Raw genomic sequence first — 23,378 nt, 5'->3', positions numbered from 1 at the left:
CTGGGTTCCTCCTGGTGCAGTTGGCCCTGGGTTCCTCCTGGTGCAGTGGACACTGGGTTCCTCCTGGTGCAGTTGGCCCTGGGTTCCTCCTGGTGCAGTGGACACTGGGTTCCTCCTGGTGCAGTTGGCCCTGGGTTCCTCCTGGTGCAATGGGCCCTGGGTTCCTCCTGGTGCAGTGGACACTGGGTTCCTCCTGGTGCAGTTGGCCCTGGGTTCCTCCTGGTGCAGTTGGCCCTGGGTTCCTCCTGGTGCAGTGGACACTGGGTTCCTCCTGGTGCAGTGGGCCCTGGGTTCCTCCTGGTGCAGTGGGCCCTGGGTTCTTCCTGGTGCAGTGGGCCCTGGGTTCCTCCTGGTGCAATGGGCCCTGGGTTCCTCCTGGTGCAGTGGGCCCTGGGTTCCTCCTGGTGCAGTGGGCCCTGGGTTCCTCCTGGTGCAGTGGACACTGGGTTCCTCCTGGTGCAGTTGGCCCTGGGTTCCTCCTGGTGCAGTGGACACTGGGTTCCTCCTGGTGCAGTGGGCCCTGGGTTCCTCCTGGTGCAGTGGGCCCTGGGTTCTTCCTGGTGCAGTGGGCCCTGGGTTCCTCCTGGTGCAATGGGCCCTGGGTTCCTCCTGGTGCAGTGGGCCCTGGGTTCCTCCTGGTGCAGTGGGCCCTGGGTTCCTCCTGGTGCAGTGGACACTGGGTTCCTCCTGGTGCAGTTGGCCCTGGGTTCCTCCTGGTGCAGTTGGCCCTGGGTTCCTCCTGGTGCAGTGAACACTGGGTTCCTCCTGGTGCAGTGGGCCCTGGGTTCCTCCTGGTGCAGTTGGCCCTGGGTTCCTCCTGGTGCAGTTGGCCCTGGGTTCCTCCTGGTGCAGTGGACACTGGGTTCCTCCTGGTGCAGTGGACACTGGGTTCCTCCTGGTGCCCCACCGACTGTCCAGGAGGTCACGGATGTCCTGATCCAGGTCTGGAAGGAGATCCCCCTGGACAGCATCCGTTGACTCATCAGGAGGATGCCCAGACATTGCTGGGAGTGCATACAGACACACAGGGGTCATGATTTTGAATCCAGCTCTCAGTGGGTTGATCATATTGGTTTCTGTTGACTGTTGTTACATCATTTTGTTCTCAACAAATTCTACAATGTACATCAGTAAAGATTTTCAACTTGAATAATGTGACTCAAGAGTTTTGAGCAGTGTATTTTTGCTTTTAATAACCTTTAAAGACTACTGATTTCACTTTGGCAACACCAAGCTGCCACTTCTAGTAATAAAACCCCGTTAATAACACATCAACATTCAAGACACCAGTGGTCTTGAGTCAGTTGTCGTCATAGTTACCGGCAATATGAGCATTACGTACATGCAGCCCTCTCAAAGAGACCTCCAGCCCCTCTCTCTCCCTCTCTCACTGTGGGTGCAGCGTGTGGACGCGGGCTGAAAAGCCTCCGGGCCGCTTCCTCATGACATCACATGGTTGCAGAATGACTTCTCTAGCATTCATCTGTGAGGCAAGACTTCCTAAACACAGAGTGCGGCTGCTGCTGTGTTGATACTGAGAGCGGGGGGGATAAAAGGCTTCAGTTTCTGGTGCTGATCATTTGTAGAAGGTAAGAAGTTTGCTTCTGATTAAGGTTTATTCAAAGAAGTGATTTGTAGTTGAGTGTGACGTGTGTTGAAGCTGGGTGGGAGCAGAAAGAGAAGTTTTGTGGTTGTGAAGAGGCCCAGTGCTTTTCTTATCCTTCATCTTTAATACTTAGAAGAGTTGTTGATGATAATGTGCTGCAGAGGGGAACAAACTTGTGGTATCTGTCTTCAGAAAGTCATTTGAGGATACTAAGAGAAGGTATTTATTGTCTAATTTGCAGATTTTAAACATGTTTTGTTTGCTGCAAAGCTGAAATTCAGCTTTTCCATCTCAGAAGTCGACACATCTTGACTTTAAAATCGCAGGCCTGCCTCTCACATTTCTCTCGCTCTTACCAGTGCAAACAAGACTGCACTTTAAAACCACATTTGAGTCACGAAGCTATGACCAAACAAGAAACCGCTGTTTGGAGGGGGCGCTGCATTTCAGCTCTGAATTCAGCTGTGACTCTGCCTCTTGGTAATGGCTCCCGCTGCAGTCTTGCAGGCATTACGCTGTCATGTGTTCTGTATGGCGGGGTATTAAGATAATCCTTTACCACTGTGTTTACATACCTTTTATGAGCTGCGTGTCCAGGGCTTATTAGAAAAAGGGAAGTACTGTATGAGTTGTAACAAGTGCGGCACTGTTGCATTAATGTAATCATCACTTGTGTAACCACTAGTTTTCTTAAAAAATTTCACTCTGTTTCACAAACTTCACAGGAGCCTGCGACTAATTTCGAGTGCTCTCATAAGCCACAAAGTTATCAGCGGTCTCATCATCTGATGTTACTTCCTGTCTCTGTCGTCATGGCGACTGTAAAAGCCCCAGAGCGCTGGAGACAGCAGGGCCAGTGAGGAGGCCTGATGTGTGATTCCACTCCTGGGTGCAGCTGAGATACATGCGACTCACACACCGTGCTGCTCCTTGAAAAGAGTCCCGGACATGGAGGAGGAGGGCAGGGTGAACGGCTTCACACTGAGCCCAGAGAGGAGGTGCTCAGACTGGGGTCGCATCTCCCTGCTGGACAAGACCAAGGAGTTCTTCCAGACCTGCGATGTGGAGGGCAAAGGCTTCATTACCCGCACTGATATGAGGGTTAGAGGAGCAGGCTGTGTGTGTGTGTGTGTGTGTGTGTGTGTGTGTGTTGTTAAAGTTTGTGTATTGTAGAGTGACTCAAGTTAAGAGCACATCTGTAAAGTGTGCACTCTGTTGAAGATCTACGCTGTCCAGTTTGTCATGAAGGGATATAGATTCCATGAATTTAGAGCTGCAATTTAGGATTAGTTTCTTAAAGATTAATCCAATGAATGATAATTAATCTATGAATTATTTGGTCTTTTAAAGGGTCAGAAATTGCTTGAAAAGTGCTTTCTTTTAAAAAATAAAATAACGGAGCAGAGCAGATTTTGGACAGCACTGATATTTATTTCAGATATATATAACAATAATAATAGTAATGAAAAGCAGTTGTCAGTGTATAGTTGGTTTGACACTCAAAAAGGAGTGGGAGGAGATATAAACTTATTAAATCCATGCCCTTCTCCATAAGTCATTGAGTGAAATGAGACAGACAGCGTCCTTATATAGATTTAGAGACATTTATAGATTTAAAGACATTTTTACAGAAGAGGGTTTTGGCCGGTCATAAAGTAAAAAAATGATGTGAGAATGATTTTTATTTTATTTCATTTTATTTTGCATTACAAGAATAAAGGTGAGACATCAAGAATAAAGTCAAACTCTCAGTGTAACTGCCAGGCATGAGAAAAAATAAACCAGTAGAAGGACAATTCTTCTTCTTCTTCTTCTTATCATTATTATTATTTTGCATTTTGAGAATAAAGTTAAAGTACACTGAAATCTCGAGAATTAAAAAAAATGTCTGAAGTCCAAGTAAATCAAAATAAATATGTGTAATGACTCTGTCACACCACTATAAAAATGTGTTGTCAGACACCAAGCCAAATTCGAACGATCAAAAAAAGCTTATAAAGTTATGTTTCAAAATCATGAAAAAATAGGCAGTTTTCTCTGAAGCCACGCCCACTCCCGGGGAAATCTGCAGCCTCTTTTGATTGTAGCATGACAATGGATGCTCCATCCAGCAACTTTATTGGATTTGTACAGCCATACATGTTAGAGCCGTCAGAGCCAGAATTGAATTCGGAGCCGTAGGACACTGACCTGCCCAAAAATCAGCCTAGCATGTTGGAAATTTATAATGTGTTAAGATGTGAATATTAGATTTTACCTTACCCCGTCTTAAATGTTAAGATTTATTCTTTGCATTTCAACTTTTTTCTCAACGTTCAATTTTTTTCTCGATATTTCAACTTTATTCTCACCAATTCAACTTTATTCTCGACATTTAAACTTTTTTCTCGACATTAAACTTTTTTCTCGACATTTAAACTTTTTTCTTGACATTTTAACTTTTTCTCAACATTAAACTTTTTTCCCGACATTAAACTTTTTTCTCGACATTTAAACTTTTTTCTTGACATTTTAACTTTTTCTCAACATTAAACTTTTTTCTCGATATTTCAACTTTTTTCTCAACATTCAACTTTTTTCCCGACATTTCAACTTTATTCTCGGCATTTCAACTTTTTTTTCAACATTCAACTTTTTTCCCGACATTTCAACTTTTTTCTCAACATTTAACTTTTTTCTCGACATTTCAACTTTTTTCTCGACATTAAACTTTTTTCTCGACATTTCAACTTTATTCTCAACATTCAACATTTTTCCCGACATTTCAACTTTTTTCTCAACATTCAACATTTTTCCCGACATTTCAACTTTTTTCTCGACATTAAACTTTTTTCTCGACATTTCAACTTTTTTCTCAACATTCAACTTTTTTCCTGACATTTCAACTTTTTTCTCAACATTCAACTTTTTTCTCAACATTCAACTTTTTTCCTGACATTTCAACTTTTTTCTCAACATTGCAACTTTTTTCTCAACATTCAAAAAACATCCCTCCTCTAATTTTTTTCCTTCATGCTCATCCATAAACTCTTCTGCCCATTTATCCCTGATATATTTTCTAATTTTTTTTTACCATTGAGTTTTCTGTCAATCGATTTTTTTTTTTTTTTTTTTTTTTGGCTTTATTGCCTTTAATGACAGGACAGAAGGTGAAATGGGGAGACAGAGGGAGAGTGGGGACTGACATGTAGCAAAGGGCCGCGAGCCGGATTCAAACCCACGGCCGCTGCAGCGAGGCAATCGCTCTGTACATGGGGCGCCGGCACTCTCCACTACGCTACCATCGCCCCAATTGATTAAATATTAATGGACCATTTGTTTCCACGCCACGTTATTTAATATAAGCACAAATATGTTTTGTTAGAGGTTTGTTTTCTCAGTCACACTCACTCTTTAAAGTCTCACATTCTTCCATTTAAAATGCATCGATGCTCTGCGAATGCATTAAGCCTGCACTAAGAAGAGCAAAAGGTCGAGGGGACACGCTTTTACCTGTAGCATAATTTAGTGTCCCGTGGCGCTGTAATGACGGTGAATGGTAAGCGGGAAACACTTAGTGTCACGGTTGCCGTTTTTTCACGTTATATCACCATTGTTAAAGAAGCACTTCACCCACTCAGCGCAGTGGAACAGCCGGTGAAGTGGCAGAGGAGCACCATTGATGGAAATGTTTATGAGTATAGTTTCACCTCTCACACACACACACACACACACGATTTTACTGGCAGGAATAATACACGCCAGCCTCTTCAAAGTGCTAACAATGTCCAAGCTGTGTTGTCAGTTAATTAGGACAGGGCCCTTGTGAGCATCATGCCTTTTGTTGCTGTTGTTTTGTGTTGAGGGTTTCCAAGAAAAGCTTTGTTCAGTGACACATAAAACAGCCACATCGTGCCTGTGTTTATTCTGCACGAGGTGTACGCCAGTTACAATAACAGAGCAGGATATGGCAGCTCAGATTTTATATGTGACGTTTCTTGATTCAGATTCCAGTGCAATACTTTAAACTGTTTCTAATCTGAGTCCATAGTCAGCTGTGTTTCATGTTTTGTATCGCTGATAGCTCAGTGCGAGAGCTTTTTTAATGTCCTGTGTGTTTATGTTTTCCCGACAGAGGCTCCACAGAGAGCTGTCTCTGTCTGCAGAGGAGCTGGAGGATGTGTTTGACTCTCTGGACACAGATCGCACCGGTTACCTCACGCTGGAGGCATTCTCCTCTGGATTCAGTAGGTCTCCCGTCTGCAGAGGCCTTCAGCTCAGTCCACACAGCTTACTTTGACCTAAAGTTTAAATTAAATTGAAAATGGTGTCATTGAATGTCAGGAAAGTAATTACTTTCATGGAAAATAGTATGCGTGTTATGGTATTCATTTTGAATTTGAAGTCTATAAATGAGGCTTAATAGAGACAGTTTCAAACACAAGTACACAAATCGGCTTCACTATAACTCGCAGCATTCACAGACATCTGGACACGTTTTCCTCACATATACGACATGCTAATGTCTTTAGCATAAGCCTATGGCATTTAACATTGTATAAATTAGCTCAGTGGCTAGCAGACTTTTCCTCTACTCATATGAAGCCAGGGACAACAGCAACATTATACTTCTTCAACATTATACTGCGTCTTATACTAAACACGTTTTCCAGAACAAATAAAACATGCTAACGTTATTAGCACAAGCCTATGGCATTTTACATTGTATAAATTAGCCTAGTGACAAGCGGAGATTTCCTCTACCCACATTTTATGGAGGCTTTATTGTCTTCACAATTTCTTGTCTGTGAAATTATAAAGCTCTGTTTCCACTGAGGGAAATGGTTTCAGCTTACAAAAATAAACAGGAGGTATGCGTCGCTGCATCACGTTTTTCTGGGGAGGTGCACGTCAGGCTACGACGTAGGGTGTGGCGTCAGTTTGATGCAGAATTACAAATCCTGCTTAAAACTAATGTCCACATGCTGCTGAGGTGTTGATGTAAAAATGCTGCTAACACCTGCTGTGGGTGTGTCTCAGGTCAGTTCCTGCATGGCCGGAGGATCTCAGTGGCCGATGACCAAAACCAGACCCCCGGCACTGTCTTCAGGGCCAAGGAAGCTCTTTATCAGAGCCAGTGGGAAGCCAAGCTGTCAGGAGTTGAGGACGAGGAGGAGGGGCACTTCTGTATGCTGATGGAAAGCCTGGGGGCCAGTAACGTGTTTGAGGAGTGAGTGTAATCACTGCAAACCCTTATATTTTGGGGTGTTTTCGCACATGAAAGCTTGCTGTGTAACTGCCATAATCCATACTTAACATGAGACACCCTCTTTGTGTCGTCTCCTTTTCCTTCTCTCCAGTCCAGGCGAGGTGCGCAGCCTTTGGGCGCAGCTTCGACGAGACGAGCCTCACCTCCTGTCCAATTTTGAGGAGTTCCTGGCCAGGGTCACCCACCAGATCAAAGAGGCCCACCAGGAGAGGAAAGAGATGGAGAGCGCCCTCCAAAGGTAGTAACATGGGACACATATGCACTCGTAACTAAAAAAAAAAAGACTGTATTCCCTCCAGATGTGGTGGTTCACTCTTGTGTAAGCGTTTTCTTCCCTCGTAGTGTGAGAGATGGGATATAAGGAGGACAAGATGCAGTGAGGGAGTAAATAGAGAAGGAAAACATGAACATATGGTTCGCAGGAAAGAGAGTCAAACGCAGGGATTAAAGAAATGTGGTGTTTATTTATTGTGCGGATCACGGGTCAGAAAGGCCACATTTCTCAATTGGTTCCCACACTTTAAACGTTTAAGCACCGTACTCTATGGATCACAGAAGGCATATGTTCTTTTCTCTGTCATTAGCCACCTAAAGAATCTGTGACCTAACTGTGTATGTACATGTGAGTGTGTGTGTGTGTGTGTGTGTGTGTGTGTGTTTATGTTACTACCCCACACTGGGCCTGCAGCCTGGGAGCGTTTGCATGGATTTACCTGTAATTCTCTATAGAACAACCTCTTTATCCGTGTCAAATGACCGCTAATCTGGAGCCACGCTCGGAAGTCTGACCACCTTCTGCTGCTGTGGAAATCCACTGATGCTGTGCCAGACGAGACATGAGAAGCATTCAGCAAAATAAATATTGCACAACGTATAGGGCTGTGATTAATTACTCTAAAGTAATCGCATACATCGACTTTTGCTGTTAAAGTATTTCTAAAAATTTTAATCCAAATTGATTTTGGCAGATGTGTCGTAGTAAAGCTGCTGGTTTTTTGGACACAAATGTCCCCCTGTCCTCAGCCACCAAAAGTAGTTTGTGTGCCGTCCAACCTGACGCCGTCCAATTGCGTATCAAATCACCACAACCTGTGCCGTCCTGCTGATAGGCAGTGTATCATAACACAGACAGGTTATGTCTGGCTGCTTTACAAGGTGACACAACCTGGTGGCGAAAAGTGGCTGTTAGCGTCAGGTGTCGCTGACAAAACAGCGGTATTCGACGACTTCTGAATGACAGTGGGCTGGTCTAGAGCCAGTGTTTATCTGTTTGTCCGTTCTTGGCTACTCATGTTTCTACAGTAGCCCAGAAAAAGACATGGCTGTAGTTAGCAGCCAGTCTGCAATAAACTGAACAGCATAGGACAAACACTGATTTGTAGCATGAAACTGCTTCATCCAGAGTTTTTACTGGAGAGGAAGAGACCTCTGCGGATAATTCAGCTTCCAGTAAAAACCTCCTGAACATCTGGATCTTAAAGGTTCAGTGTGAAAGACTTCCTGACATATACCAGTGAGGACTGTAGATTGCAACCGGCTGACACTTAACCCAGTTAGAATTCCCTCAGTGTTCATTGTTCAGGAGGTTTTTTTTGACAGGGAGCTGAATTATCCACAGAGGTCTCTACCTCTCCAAAATAAACACACTGGGTGATTTAAACCGGTAGAAACACTGAGTAAAGCAGTTTCGCGTTAAAAAAACATCAGCGTTTTTCCGATGTTCTTGTCGAAGAGGGGCTGCTAACTGCAGTGGCTGATGTGAAAACATGAATGCCCGATTTAGAGTTTGGTTTGTCTGTTCTGGGCTACTGTAGAAACATGGCAGTCTACATCTCTGTAGATAAGGACCCGCTCCCTGTGTAGATATAAACGCCTCATTCTAAGGTGACAAAAACATAATTCTTATTTTCAGAAAGAAAGAAATCACGCGTATTATATATATTATATTACATTTCTACTAATATATGCCCCTAAATTCGACACACTGGACCTTTTAAGTTTTCAAAGAAATAAGGTGAACATACATTAGCAGATGCTGGGCTAGCGGCCTGTCTGCTACGAGCCAAACAGCATCGGATAAACACTGAATTTGTAATGTAAAAACAGCTTTGTTCAGTGTTTCTACTGGTTTTAATCACCAGGTCAGTTTGCTTGGGAGACGAAGAGAACCTCATGAACAACGAATACTGAATAAATCCTAACCGGGAGTTCGGGCTCGGCACATAGAAGTTGCAGCCGGTCGCAATCTGCAACCCTCACCACTAGATGCCACTAAATCCTAAACACTGCTCCTTTATGACATGGACTGAAATAACCTAGTAGCAAGTAGTATGAAAATGTCTCCAGAGTTTTGCCTGCTGAGATGCTGATAAATGAGGGTCAGCGGCATCGTATGCAGTGGAAGAACTCCTTTGGTGGTATCTGTATGACTTTAAGGGACCTGGTATTGGTGCTTGTGCTGTAATTCTTTAAACAATACCCAGCCCCAGTGTACACAGAACGTCAGTGTAATTTCAGCAGTTTGTAAAACATGCACAGTTTCCCATGGCACCGCGTGGTACTTTGTAACAGCTTGTTATTCCTCCAGACTTCACTAATTGGCTGTTTGGGTCTTAGCAATTGTCAGAGGCAATTTAAATACTGCTCAGTACTCTTTTAAAAATGAAGCTCAGCTGCTGTGCGTCTGCAGGTCTGTGTGCTCGAGTGTTTACATGTAATTACAGATACAGCCTTAAGCTCAGCCCAGACAACAGTGCTGTTCTGTTCCTGGATGTTATATTATGTCACACTGCATCTCTTTTTATCACTTCACCTTTCAACCTTTGTAACTGTGATGTCTATTTTGTCCCTCTGTGCAGGAAGGCTGCGACACATGACAGTGAGATCCGGTATCTATATGAAGAGATGGAGGCGCAGATCAAAAACGAGAAGGACAGGCTGTTACTGAAGGTACATGAGCTCAAACACAAATGGAACTGACCAGGGCATCACCTCTTTAAGCAACAAAATAACAGCTGTTTTTCAATGTAAGTTTTGTGAGGTATGTAAATTCCCCCTCCACTCAGTTTTATTGTTTCTTCACTTGCATGTCTGACCCTCACTGTGCAGAATTTGCATCTCTGGAGGGGATCTTGATCATGTGCCCACTACTTAACCATTTGACTTTTAAAGGGACAGTTCACTCTAAAATAAAAAACACGGGGTTTTCCTTCTTACCTCTAGATATGTTTTTAGTTTGAGTTGTTGAGTGTTGGACGTATCAGCCGCAGAGATGTCTGCCTTCTCTCTGATATCATGGAACTAGACGCCGCTCAGCTGTCATGCGTTTTAAAAACTCAACAGTAATGTCTCTTTTTTAGAAATCATGACCCGATTACTCAAGATAATCCACAAACTTTGTTGTGGGCAGTTTCATGTAGGGACTATTACAGAGCAGAAGGAAGTGTGGCTCATTTATATTTGTGTGGTGGTGTGTCTGTCACTCTGCAGTGACACCTCCAAAACACTAGTCAGCCGTGGAGGTTTCTGTGAAGTGCTGTGAAGTTTAGTTGATTCAAAACACACATTAAACACACATTAAACATGGCTTAATAGAGCCAGTTTCACACACAAGTACACAAATCAGCTTCACTATAACTCGCAGCATTCACAGACAAACACTTGTCTTTATCTGGACACATTTTCCCCACAAATACAACATGCTAATGTTTTTAGCACAAGCCTATGGCATTTTACATTGTATAAATTAGCCTAGTGGCTAGTGGACTTTTCCTCTACTTATATGAAGCCAGGGACAACAGCAGCATTTAACAAAGGTAATGTTACAAAATTTGGCTCCGTTACAATTCACAAGGTTCACTGACAAAACAACTGTCTTATACTAAACACGTTTTCCAAACAAAAACAACATGCTAACGTTATTAGCACAAGCCTATGGCATTTTACATTGTATAAATTAACCTAGCAACTAGCGGAGATTTCCACTTATTGTTTCTTATCTGTGAAATTAAAGTAAAGAAAAGCTACGTTTCCACTGAGGGAAACGATTTCAGCTTACAGACATAGACAGGAGGTCTGCCTCACCGCCATGTGTAGTTACATTTCTGGGGAGGTGCACATCAGGCTACAACGTAGGGTACGGCGTCCATGCGAAACGTAAGTATAAATCCCGAGTGGTCTTTCATTGTGACCGTCCTGAGGTACACCTGTGTAGTAATGACGCTGTTTAATCAGTATGTTGATATGCGACAACTGTCAGGTGGATGAATTATTTTTGAAAATGAGAGGTGCTCACGAACAGATTTTAACAAATTTGTGATACATCTACTGACTCCATAAAAAAAAAAAAAAACGGGAACAAAAACAAAAAGTGTTCTGTTCAGTGTACTTCCATTATATTGGAGAGAACGCAGACATCTCCATAGCCGATATCTCCAACACTCTGCAACTCACACCAAAACAATCTAAAATGATACATAGCACTACAGGTAAGAGGAAAAATATGTATTTTTGAGTTTGCCGTGAACTGTCCCTTTAATCTTTCCTTGTTTTCTAAGGACTCTGAGCGTCTTCACTTGCGCAGCCAGGACCTGGAGTTTCAGCTGTCTGCAAAGGAAAAAGAGCTGGAACATCTTTTCCAAAAGCAGAAAAGGGTGAGACATATTTAACATCTGTCATGACTTAAGCTAAGTTACAACAACAACCCCCCCCCCCCCCACACACACACACACACAGACACACACACACAACATGTAAGATATTAAACATTTCTTTGAATTACTGCCCCTAAATTTAATTAAGATGTGGCTTGGTGCAACTGCTGCAGGACAAAATACAAGTTTGGTGGAAAACAAAAAGTCAAACTGTCAAAACATTTGACAAACATATCACAACACAGTGTTAAAAATGTGGAAAGATAGATCCATCTATGTTGAGAAGAAATTCAGAATATGTGTGACTGTGGTAAAGTCAAGAGTATTAATCCTTCCCTCGAGTTAACAAGTGATGCAGGGAGGGGTTTAAACAGCAGCCATACAGCTCCCTCTCCCCTGCAGACATACTTTAAATACCCTCACCCAGCATTAGCACATTTCATTCCTGCGAATATTCCCCTCTCCCTCCAGTTAGAGCTCCAGTGCCAGGAGCTGGACAGCGAGAAGCAGGAGAGCCACGTGGAGAACGTCAAGCTGAAGATGACCAACGACGAGCTGTCCCGAGCGCTGGAGAGCACCAGCCAGGAGCTGGGGCTGGCCCAGGAGCAGCTGGCCATGCTGCAGGAGCAGGCCGCCCGGCTGCAACAGGAGAAAGAGATGTGGGTATACACACCTGTTACACATGTCGGGTATTGTTTGTATTACCAGAAACATAATGTAAGGACAGACAGAGACAAACTCATTTGTGCCTGTACTAAATATGGAGAGTTTGTAATAGATACGGTTTGTTTATATGGGAGCACCCACAAAACATCACATACTTTTGGGCCGAGGGGGAAAACAAATTACGTCCACTTAAGGTGTTTGTTTTTGCCACTGACAGGCTCCGATTGTTGCCGTAAGTGTTTGACAAGATTATGGAAAGGATCCCTACAGAGACAGACCCTTTTGCTAAAACAGCCCGAAAATTGCTATCATCAAACCCACCAGACTCCATTTAAATAAACAGTAATTGTATCGTTATAAAAAACACCTAATTCAAAGTCAATGGAGACAAAATAAAGCTCTCTTACACCTTTTCCACCAACATGGAACTGGTCCCATTTCGGTTCTCGCACCTAGCTTTGAACCGTTCAGAGCATTTTGACCAAAAATGAATTGGTTCGGCACCTGAAAAGTTGGTTCTCCACTGGAACCAAAAAGTAGCAGGTTTTCCATGACCTTAAGTGCAAATTGTGACGACATCATTGGGCACATCATATTCTACAAGTTGGAAAAAGACAATGGAGAAGTCAAGTGAGAAATCATCAGAAAGAGCATGCATTGGTTTCATTAATAGCTGGTCCATGCTTGTTTTTTGGACAAAAACAAATAGCTGTAATAGCAGGATTAAAGCTCGCAGGTAATTAATGCAATCCACCATCTTGCTCCTGCCGTTTACTTCCATTGTGCAACCTGCAACGCCCTCTGTTGATTACAATTGTTGCCCTCAAAACTAGTGAAACCCAGGCTAGTTCACTAGATAGCGCAAAAATCGTTTCCACCAAGCAGTAAAGTACGCTACAGTATGCTTTTTTCTGTTTCCACTGTGCTAAGTTGTGGATGGTACCAATGGAACCGTTCGGTACCGTCCCCATTTCTGGTCCCCCCTCTGTTGGGGTAGCTAGCACACAGATCTGGTACTAAAAGGTGGAACTGTGAACACTGCAGTCTGTGAGTGGATCTTCAAGCGTTTAAAAATATCTATTCATTTTGACTGGATTATGTGAACTGCGTTTATTCTCATCCCGACTTGAAAAAAAAAAAAAGCATTGCAGAGCGTAGTTCCTGTGGGCTCTGGCAACACTAAACCCCTGAGCTTGCTTGAGAAGGACTAAATGCACAAAACCATTATTTTTAAATATCCCATGGAGAGAGACTCTCACTGCAGCCCGTTTTATTTTGATAACAACCCCGCCCACATTTAAGAGTACTGTTTGTGGAAACGCTAGGGTCTAGGTACCATGTCTGAAGGGTTCCTTCTGGTTCCAAAGGTACCATACCAAAAGTGTTTGGTGAAAACGGGGCTAAAGGTTCAAGAACCAGAGCAAATTTGGTGGAAAAGAAGAAACAGAAAACACCTTGGTTAGTCTTTCCACTGTTTTACCAATCACCAGATGTGGTTTGGTTGAAACAAACCCTTCATTCAACCATTTAGATGTGAAAATATGTCGAATCTACACAACTGAAATTACTGTTAATTTAAATGGAGTCTGATGGATTTGACGATGGCGATTTCGGGGCTCTTTTTGGTTCACCAAAGAGGATCTGACACTTTATCCGAACAGCATTAAAAGTTGTGAGCCTCCAAGGACCTGTAGTTCCTGAGGTTGCTTAATATCATTATAGCACATCATCAAAACAAAGGCTACCGGCAGCGAGTAACATTAGTGCTACTATGCTGTCTCGAAACGTGCATTGAATTTACTGAAACATGCTCGTCGATTACATCATACCGTTACTAACTGACTGTATCTACTCTGTCTTGTTTCAGGGAAATGTACAGAATCACTGAGGGACTGCAGCGAGAGAAGCAAAGTCTCATGAAGCAGCTCGACCTCCTCAGGTACAATCAAGATATCGCATGAGCTCATGTCAAACTTGGGTCGTAGTTTGCTTTAATCTTTTTGGCTTCAGTTTAAGTCCTACTTGGCAAAGCTCACAAATCTGGCTGCAGTTAAAGGATTTGCAAAAATGTTGGTCCTTCTTAAGCTTTTTCAGTGTGTTGTGTTCCCACAGCAGATTGCATCTTTCTCATTAATTTCAATTTTCAATCCTTCCAGAGAGATGAACAAGCATTTAAAAGATGAGCGAGACATATGCTGCGGTGTAGTGAGTATACATTCTTATCTAATTGCACTGCAGCAGCATCTATCACGGCATTGTCTGATTGACAGAGCACCTCTGTAACACAAACATACATCCCCTTTGTTTGAATAAGCCTCGGACTTCACTCAGAAAGAAGCAGAAGCAGAGGACAGGCCTCGCCGATATATTTGATGACACCAGCCAGCCTGCCAAAAGGTGATTCATTTATCTTCCAAATAACACAAATCATCCGTCAGAGTGTTTCCTGTGTGACAGAGAAGAATGTCCGCCTCAGTGTGATGTAAAAATCATGTGTCAAAGGAGGAAAAACAGAGGATATCTGATTCTAAACACTGACAGCAATCAACTGAATCAAGTTTTTTGTTTAGATGAGACTAAAATCAGAAACATTTGAGTGCTTTGGCCTCCAGATTTTCATCTCAGCCAAGTGGATTGACCCGGTATATCCTCTGTTTCTCCTCTGTTTTCTAAAGAGCCCCACTGTTGGTGGATGGGTCCTACCAGTCTCTGGAGGCCTTGCCTATAGAGCACCTTCAAATCGTGTTTGTTGCTTCCTCCTCCTGTAGTGAGGATGACACCACCACCATCACCTCCTCCTCCACCACCACTGTTAAAGCCCCTGCGTGCCAACAACGCCCTGCAGCAAAGAAAAACTCCGGCTTAGCCAACGGTTATGCCAACCCCGCTCCACCTAAAGTGCAGGATGTGAAGGCAAAGGCCAAAAAAACACAAGGCAAGATGGCCGCCGCTAAGCGGGTGACGGGGAAAGACATAGAGAGAACAAAGAAAGTGGAAATTGAGAAGAAGACAGGAGTGGAGGACGACGTCTTGGACTCACCTCCAGATGGATGGCCCCTCCGTCGCGTCATCTCCATCGAGGAGGACCACCTGCCCCACCTGCTCCAAGGAGGACCTCAGCCTTTACTGCACCAGCTCAGTGAGGAGGAAGACGAGGTGGACGATGAGGAAGACGAAGCTCAGAGTGACATTGAGACAAGTGTTTTCATGGTAGCAGACCGGTCGGCCACCCAACCCTCTAGTCACGTCTCTGAGGCTCCTGCGGCAAGGAAATCCCGCTTTACACGTGCAAAAAAGACGCCCTTGTCTCCAAGAGGACAGCCTGTCGGGAAGGAGACCCAGCAAGTACGTCCACAGTTTTGGAGCTTCAGATTTGTTTTGATCTTAAAGACGACCTATTATGTTTATTTTCAGGTTCATACTATTATGGGTTTTTTGGGTTTCTGGTAGAACATGTAAAAATACTTTAATGTTCCAAAAACACTTTCCCTCATTCTGTCTTTGCTTGAACACCCGTATTCATTCTCAGTCTAAGATGCTCCATTTTAGCACCTGTCTCTTTAACCGCCCCCTCCCAAAAAAGTCCAGTCTGCTCTGATTGGGTCTTCCACACCTGCACTCTTGGCGTCTCTATGCCATCATTGTAGCCAGGGAATGACTAACAGAGTATAGCGACACTTTCTACCATGAAAAAATAACCTATAAAAGCTTGTAAATACAGATATATTCAAACAGGATCCTGATCCGAAATCGGGAATATATCAACATCTGCAGTCAAAATGAAACGTTTCCCTAAGGTTAGCATGTAGCTACATGTAGCAGTGAGCTTACAACCGGTGAATGACTTTCTACAGTAAAAAACACCAATAAAACCAGAAAAAAACGCAGAAATCTGATCTGAAATCTGGGAAAAATGAACAACATTGGCAAGCAAGACTACATGTTTCCCTGACGTTAGCATATAGCTACATGTAGCAGTGTCCTTGCAACTGAGAAATGACAGTAACAGAATGCATTTTCTACTGTGAGAAATCAACAATCAAAGCTTTTTAACGGAAACTTTTACAACCAGACATATTCCAGCCATAGTATGATCTGAAATTGTGGACAAACTAACAACACTGGCAAGCAAGATTACATGTTTCCCAGCTGTTAGCATGTAGCTACATGTAGCAATGTGCTTGCAGCCGGGGGAATAACTGTAATTTAGTAGACCGGCATTTTCTACCATGAAAAAGCTTCTTCCAAAAGAAGAAAATGATCCACAATCAGGGAGAAATTAACAGCATCAGCAACTGAGATTACATGGTTTCCATTAGCAGGTAAATTTAGCAGTGTACTTGCGGCAAGAAAATAACTGTAACAGAATACAGTGGCATAATTTCTACAATAGAAAAAAAAACACCAATAAAACCATCTAAACCAAAATATTAACAACCAGACATCTTCCAGCAGAAATCTGATTTGAAATAACAGCATTGGCAAGCAAGATTACATGTTTCCTTGATGTTAGCATGTAGCTACATGTAGCAGTGTACTTGCATTCGGGAAATAATTGCAATGGAGTATATTGACATTTTCTTTTGTGAACATTTAGAATAAAGGCTTCTTAACCAAAATCTTGACAACTTAACATGCTCCAGCAGGAATATGATCTGAAATAAGGGCAATAACATGGCAAGTGGAGATTACATGTTTCCTTGACAATAGCATGTAGCATGTAGGGAAATGAAAAAAAGAATGGTAAAAGAATGCATTTTCTACCATGAGAAATCATCAATCAACCAGACATGTTCCAGCAGGAATATGATCTGAAAATGGGGACAAACTCACAACCGCAACCAAGTTTACATGTTTCCCTGATGTTAGCATGTAGCTACATGTAGCAGCGTAGGCTACGTAGTGTAAACACTTGCAGCAGCATGTGTGGAGCAGATGACCATATAAAGAAATGTGTGACAAGCTGACATCTCCAAGTAGACAAAACATTAGAAACAGAGTACTCACAATGACACCGGAGGTTTTTGCTCACAGGGATTACTTTTACAAACATTTACATCATTTTTTAAAACTTTGAACTTTCATTTATTCTCAACATCTGACACTGTAACACTGTATAAATGACAGAATGGATCCCCTTCAATAAGATATATTACTGTCTGCAGAGTTAATGAACCAGATGCACATTAATTTCTTGTATCTCTGTCTTTTCCGGTGTTTAATCTGCTTTAGAAGACAAAAGAAGAAGCCCTGTTCGCCCCAGACCGCCTGTTTAAAGTCGTCCTGGTCGGCAACTCAAGTGTAGGCAAGACATCTCTGCTACGCTCGTTCTGTGAGGGCCGTTTCCACCCTTCCACTACTGCTACTGTGGGTGAGAAGAGAAACATTATAATAATATGGTGTGCTGCATGTGTCAGAGGCTGTTTTGAACAAATCTGAATGGCGTGTGTGTTTGTGGATGCTAACACAGGAGATCGGAGGGCGACTTAGCATCACATGAGAGGGCTTGTGAAGTCACACTGCCTGTCTAAGAGCCCTGGCACACATTGTACTGCAGATTATGTCACTTGTGATGAATTTTTCTCCTTGCTTTCATCTTTCCCAATCCTCACTCCAGCCTTGTTATCTCCACTTTGTCCCCCCCGTTTTCACACGCAGTCAGTATCACGCCTCGCTGGACCCCCTAGTGGCTGTTGCTCTGTTAAAAACAATGAATATGATTACATTTAAATCAGATATGAGAGATGTAGCCACATATTTTATCAGTATCACAGAGGGAAGTGCTAAGGAATTATGAATTTATCCTGGTTATATTGTATTAATCTTTGCTGTTTCTTTATCAGGCATTGACTACAGTGTGAAGACACTCACCCTGGACAACATGCAGGTAGCCATGCAGCTTTGGGACACGGCAGGACAAGAGAGGTGAGTTTCTTTTTATGTTTTTAGATACAAAACAAGTGAGGTCACAAGGTGTTGGACCTAAACTGAAACTTGGATTTGCAAGTCCACTAAGAAATTAGTCAAAATCAATATAAAATAGTCCCAGCTGACACTCCCGCCTCCCTCCAAAGTCCCATCCCCCATATTGTTTACCAATTGCTACATACCAAAAGACAGAGTGTGAGCAATATGATGTCTTAGGGCTCCTGTGGAACTTCGCCTACTTTGGGCAAGAAACAAGTCTTGGGTGCTTCAGTGCAATAGACAAACAAGAAAGGACAGCAAAGGAGATACCCACACACCAATGCAACTGGGCTGAGCTCAATGCAAAAAATAGTTTATTTATTTAAGACATCCGTGCACAAACAGAAGGGTGCTCAAAGTGGGAAAAATTATGAAGAGTGAATAAAAACAGCAGCAAACGTTTCCGTTCGACTGTCGTCGACACAGGTACCGCAGCATAACCAAGCAGTTCTTTCGCAAGGCGGACGGCGTGGTGGTGATGTACGACGTCACAGTGGAGGAGAGCTTCAAGGCCGTGCGACCCTGGCTCACCAATGTCCAGGTCTGAACTTTGACTCCTGCATCTCGTTTTCTTCATGTATAGAGTTGGACGAATAAAAGTCTTCCCAAAATGTTGCACTTTCCCTTTAAGTCTTCGATGAGTTTTTATTTTGTGTTTCTGTTTTGTATTATAGCAGACATTTTAACTCGTCTCGGGTGTTTTCATGGCTATGTTCCTTACTGATATTCTTTTTCAGGAGGCAGCGGGAGAAGGGATCCCCATCCTCCTGCTGGGCAACAAAATGGACATGGACGGAGACAGGGAGGTGTCGTTCAAAGAAGCTGAGCAGCTGGCTTATGTGAGTTCAGCTTGTGGATCATTTTATTTCACTCAAATCACAACTCTGTTTTGATCCGAGCACGAAGATGCAGTTTCTAACAGTTCTTCTCATAACACCTGTGTGTCTTTGTTGGATTCCTCAACTCTGTGTGCCTGAGCAGGAAAACAAGGTGATGTTCTTTGAGGTCAGTGCCTACACCGCCAAGAATGTGACAGAGTCCCTGACACACCTGGCCAGGTAAGATGTGAATCAAATGGGTATGTAGAATAACAAGGAATACATTATACAGACACACCATCCGTTTTGTTTCTTCGAGGTCATTTTGAGTCTCTTCCTGGGCCCTATTTCAGAAAGTAGCATTCGTGAGAAAAACTCTGAGTATGTTAAGCCTGAGATGAGGGAAAGTTTTGCATTCCACAAAGCCAGTTTCAGTCAGTTACCATAGCAACACACTCTGTGAAGCAAACCTGCTGACTGGCAGGTTTGCCTCATCTAAGCCTGAGGGTGTGTGGACGTGGGCAAATTATTGAGAGGCTGTTACATAACAAGAAGGTGATTAGACCTCGTTTGGATGTCTTATCGCTCCTGGAGGAGTGTCTATATCCTCCTGAGACTCTGTGTCCTCATGAGGACGTCACATTTTGGGTTTCCCGCACCTTTTACTTCAATCTGCTTAATCTGGACCTGTTGTCCTCGTTCATGGACACTTTTGTGCCATCTAGTGGTAGTAAAAACACAATACACTAATCCATGTAAAAACAAGATGGCAGCCTTCTCTGCCAAGACAGTCTGCAGCCGACCCTGGCACAAAGGTGGACAAGGTCCAAAATCTGATCAGATTTTATGGTTGAAACTTGTTTATTTATGATGAATAATGTTTGTAGTTTGATATGGCAACAAATTTGACCAATTTTAGCAACAGTTACAAGATAAGACGCTGTTAATTAGGAAGTATTCGTCTTAGGACTTAATCATCGTCTTGTTTGAGGACGTTGGGACCAATTAGGTGCGACAGACTGTCTCTACAGACAAAAGGACATTCCTTGCTTGGAGTATGAAACAAGGACAATTCAACCAGAGTTAGAAAATGAACAATGCTCAGACACTGAAATTAACTGCTTTATACTTTATTACACACTGTGACTATTAAAAATAAACCCAGCGTCCTCATGAGGACTTTTTTTTCCCTAAAACTACTTCCTGTTCAAAGACGATGTTTCATGATCAGGTTCTACTGATCCAAAACAGCTCGCAGACATTAAAAATGTGTACCAAACAGGAGCTGAGGTGTCAGGAGGACATGAAAGATACCGTTTCACCTCACACTCTATCATTTATTTAAAAAATCTCTTCCACCCAGATATATCAGATAGTAGACATCGTGGATTTGCATTATCATTGGAGCAATTTTTATGTATTACCCTCCGATTTCGAGATTGCAGATACAAGCAGCCTAAGGCTCAGCCTTAGAGATAGGGTAAGGAGTTTGGACATCTGGAGGGAGCTCGGAGTAGAGCCACTGCTCCTTCATGTCAAAAGGGCTCAGTTGAGGTGGTTCGGGTATCTGATCAGGATGCCTCCTGGACACCTTCTGTTAGAGGTGTTCCGGGCACGTCACACTGGTAGGAGGCCCCGGGGCAGACCCAGAACACGCTGGAGGGATTACATGTCTCATCTGGCCTGGGAACACCTTGGGGTCCCTCAGGAGGAGCTGGAAAGCGTTGCTGAGGAGAGGGACATCTAGGGTGCTTAGCTCGGCCTGCTGCCCCCGCGACCCGGCCCGGATAAGTGGATGAAAGTGGATGGATGTTCTTGAACTGAAAACTAGGGCCCTGGTTGCTATGTGTCTCCTTGAGTGACATAGCAGGTGAAGGACAGAAGGGGGCCCCAAGACTACAGGCCATTCATGAGACACGCTGCACACCAGTCATCAGATGCATGATAAAGTCACAGAGGAGCACATGGCCTGCTGCGCTTACAACCTTTTGTCAAGAGGCTGATCTATAGTTGTCATACCTCTGGCTCATGCCATGTTCTTATGTCTGTGTCTCTGTCTTTCCTCAGAGTGTTAATGGAGCAGGAGGACAGGGTGAGAGACACAACTGTCATTCTGAGTGCTCAGCCCATAAAGAAGAAAGCCTGCTGCAAGTGAAAGTGTACACTCAATTCGTCTAGTTCAAGATCACGTTTTGCAGTGTTTAAAGACAACAGTGAAATAATTCTTGGACTTTATCATTTTGGCCCGGAAGTGCACGAAATGTTGAAGTCGACAGGAAGGACTGTGTCCCGTGTGTGAACGTGAAACCTACTGTAAAGTTTAAATGATGAGGCTCAGAGGAAGGGCGGAAGTAAAACTAAGGTGCTGCACCATTTCCTGTAAATAATGCTGTGTTGCCAAATCACAGTAGTGCTGTCTATAAGATTTAAAATTAAACCTACTCTGTATTATAATTACTTAAATAGCCTTCACCCAAGAGAGGAATCGTAAATATAAAGTAGCTTTTTTGATAACTAAATGCTAGCTTTCTGTAATTAATTCTCTCTGGTGCAGTATATGTTAATGTAGTTATATTTTATGTTGAAGATAAAAACTGTTTCAATGAAAAATCATGAGAGAAAATGTGATTCTTTGACATTTTATTCATCATCATCATCTTGTTTTTCACATTCCTTGTTTGTCCGATCAAAACAGAGTGTCCCATGACGTATTGCATCTGTGTTTGTTCCTGTTCTGAGGCATTGTTCTGTTTTATTCTGGTACCAAAGTACATTTGTTCTGAATTATCCTCAATTAAAGAAATAAAGAAATTACATTTCACGTCCTTCTGGAATCAATGAAGCAAAACAAACGTTAACATGCAAGTAATAAATAAAGTAAAACACAACTGATTACTGCACCCTCTATACAATGACACAGTGCGTGATGAATCTCATCAGAAGGAAAAACAGATGCTGACTGTGCTGTAACCTTCTCCACATCACGCAGATCAATGCTTTCAATTAGCTGCACTAACAATATAAAGACTTTTCATTTAATACTCAAAATTATACAATTTCCAGAAACTAGTGAGAGAGAGAAAAAAAAATCAAGTTCATTTAGGATGTTACATTCAACGATGTGCCCGAGTCTATCAAGTTGGAACAGGTGATGGCACTATTGCTGAGAGATACTTGCTTATTCGGATGACATCACTTGGGTGCTGGCATGATGGCATCCGTTCAGATGCGTCTGGTCGCCCTTGCTGGCCAACTGGAATGCTCGATGGAGAGCCTGTGCCGCCCCCCTTTCCCGCGAGTGTCGAGAGGGGCTGAGGATAGTTTGTTGGTTGGTTGTTGTTCTTAACGCATTTTATAGTCGTGGGAAATGGCGGCCTCACATAGTTGTCCTTTAAAGTCTAGCTCCAGGGTGAACTCCAGGTCACGCTACAGAAGATAAAATGGTTTTAAATTAATTAATGGCAGAAATTTCCCCTGGGTTTAGCTGTAGCCAAACAAAATCTCCACATACAAAAAATGCAAATGAATTTAACATTTACTCATAAATTGCATTTAAAGGGAAACTGCTGTTTTTCAAACTGGACTCTATTTTCCCATGTTTTTGTGTCTCAGTGACTAATGGGAACAACAAATTTTTAAATGGGTCCAGAACTGAGCGACAGCACTGCAGCTGGCAGCTGCAAAACAGGCTGCAATGTAAACATTCGGGGCAACTGAGCCCCATCAATTTATGTCCTGTAAATGTGCTTGTTTTTGTCACTGACAGGCTCAGATCATTATTTTCAATGACAACATTATTGAAAGGATTCCTACAGAGATAGACCTTTTTGTTGAAGAGTAAGATCCTTTTTCGTATAACCAGTAACAGCCCTGATTTCGCCATCACCAAACCCACCAGACTTTTTTTCAATAAACAGAAATTTTATCATCGTAAAACTCACTGAATTCAGTGTCGGCAGGAACTAAGTAAAACTCACAGTAACCATTTTGGTTCATGTTTCCGCTGTTCCAACAATCACCAGCTCTGGTTTGGTTGAAATAAACCCTTAATGCACCCAGTTAGATGTGAAAATATGCGGGTATATACACACTAAAATGATTGTGTGTTTGGCTGAACCCAGATGTCCACCCTCTGGACTTTCGGACTGAGCCCTTCAGCGCTCGACAGTGCGAGCATTTCACTCGCATTTGCGACTAAAAATAGGTGTGTGCGAACTGTAAAAAATATTTAGGGGCACGTGTGTATTTTTGTCAATAAAAAAAAATATGATAATCTAACCGCAAATGTTAGAGGAACTCCAGCAGCCTTCCCTCTTCCCCGTGTGACACGGTTATGGGCGGTTTCCAAGCCACTGTCGGCACAATGAAAAGTCCCAATGTCGGCAGCGTGCAAATAAGTCAAAGTGTGGAGAAAGCGGCGG

At 43.0% G+C, this 23,378-nt stretch overlaps 2 protein-coding genes across 6 annotated transcripts in view; one reads left to right on the top strand and one right to left on the bottom strand.

Annotated features, from left to right (window-relative positions):
• The first annotated feature begins 973 nt into the window (after positions 1–973).
• On the top strand, positions 974–21,771 carry cracr2ab (calcium release activated channel regulator 2Ab). 5 transcript variants are annotated; one of them, XM_033615058.2, is made up of 18 exons: positions 974–1,589; positions 2,332–2,707; positions 5,721–5,832; positions 6,626–6,815; positions 6,946–7,092; positions 9,713–9,803; positions 11,411–11,506; positions 11,978–12,165; positions 14,040–14,111; positions 14,329–14,377; positions 14,487–14,569; positions 14,848–15,517; positions 17,408–17,543; positions 18,016–18,097; positions 18,566–18,680; positions 18,877–18,978; positions 19,121–19,197; positions 21,025–21,771. In XM_033615058.2, the coding sequence occupies exons 2-18, from the start codon at positions 2,555–2,557 to the stop codon at positions 21,110–21,112; spliced, it is 2,451 nt and encodes an 816-aa protein (XP_033470949.2). In that variant the 5' UTR covers positions 974–1,589; positions 2,332–2,554; the 3' UTR covers positions 21,113–21,771. The 5 variants fall into 5 exon arrangements, 4 of the variants coding, with proteins under 4 accessions (XP_033470949.2, XP_033470948.2, XP_033470950.2 ...); XM_033615057.2 differs by having other exon boundaries at positions 17,405–17,543; XM_033615059.2 differs by having other exon boundaries at positions 976–1,589; positions 14,941–15,517; positions 17,405–17,543.
• Positions 21,585–23,378, bottom strand: part of prmt8b (protein arginine methyltransferase 8b) — a 26,149-nt gene continuing 24,355 nt past the window's right edge. The window contains exon 10 of the mRNA XM_033615060.2: positions 21,585–22,383. Coding sequence (XP_033470951.1) covers positions 22,300–22,383 — 84 coding nt within the window. The 3' untranslated portion in view covers positions 21,585–22,299. The remainder of the gene's footprint in view (positions 22,384–23,378) is intronic.

The sequence above is a fragment of the Epinephelus lanceolatus genome, chromosome 23 (genome assembly GCF_041903045.1).
Source record: "Epinephelus lanceolatus isolate andai-2023 chromosome 23, ASM4190304v1, whole genome shotgun sequence".
NCBI lineage: Eukaryota > Metazoa > Chordata > Actinopteri > Perciformes > Serranidae > Epinephelus > Epinephelus lanceolatus.
This window is presented reverse-complemented; position numbering and strand designations above follow the sequence as displayed.

Coding starts and splice junctions, on each gene's coding strand:
- cracr2ab (XM_033615057.2), top strand. CDS start 2,555: ATGGAGGAGGAGGGCAGGGTGAACGGCTTCACACTGAGCCCAGAGAGG. Junction 7,093..9,712: donor ATGGAGAGCGCCCTCCAAAG/GTAGTAACATGG, acceptor CCCTCTGTGCAG/GAAGGCTGCGACACATGACA. Junction 18,098..18,565: donor GACACGGCAGGACAAGAGAG/GTGAGTTTCTTT, acceptor TCGTCGACACAG/GTACCGCAGCATAACCAAGC.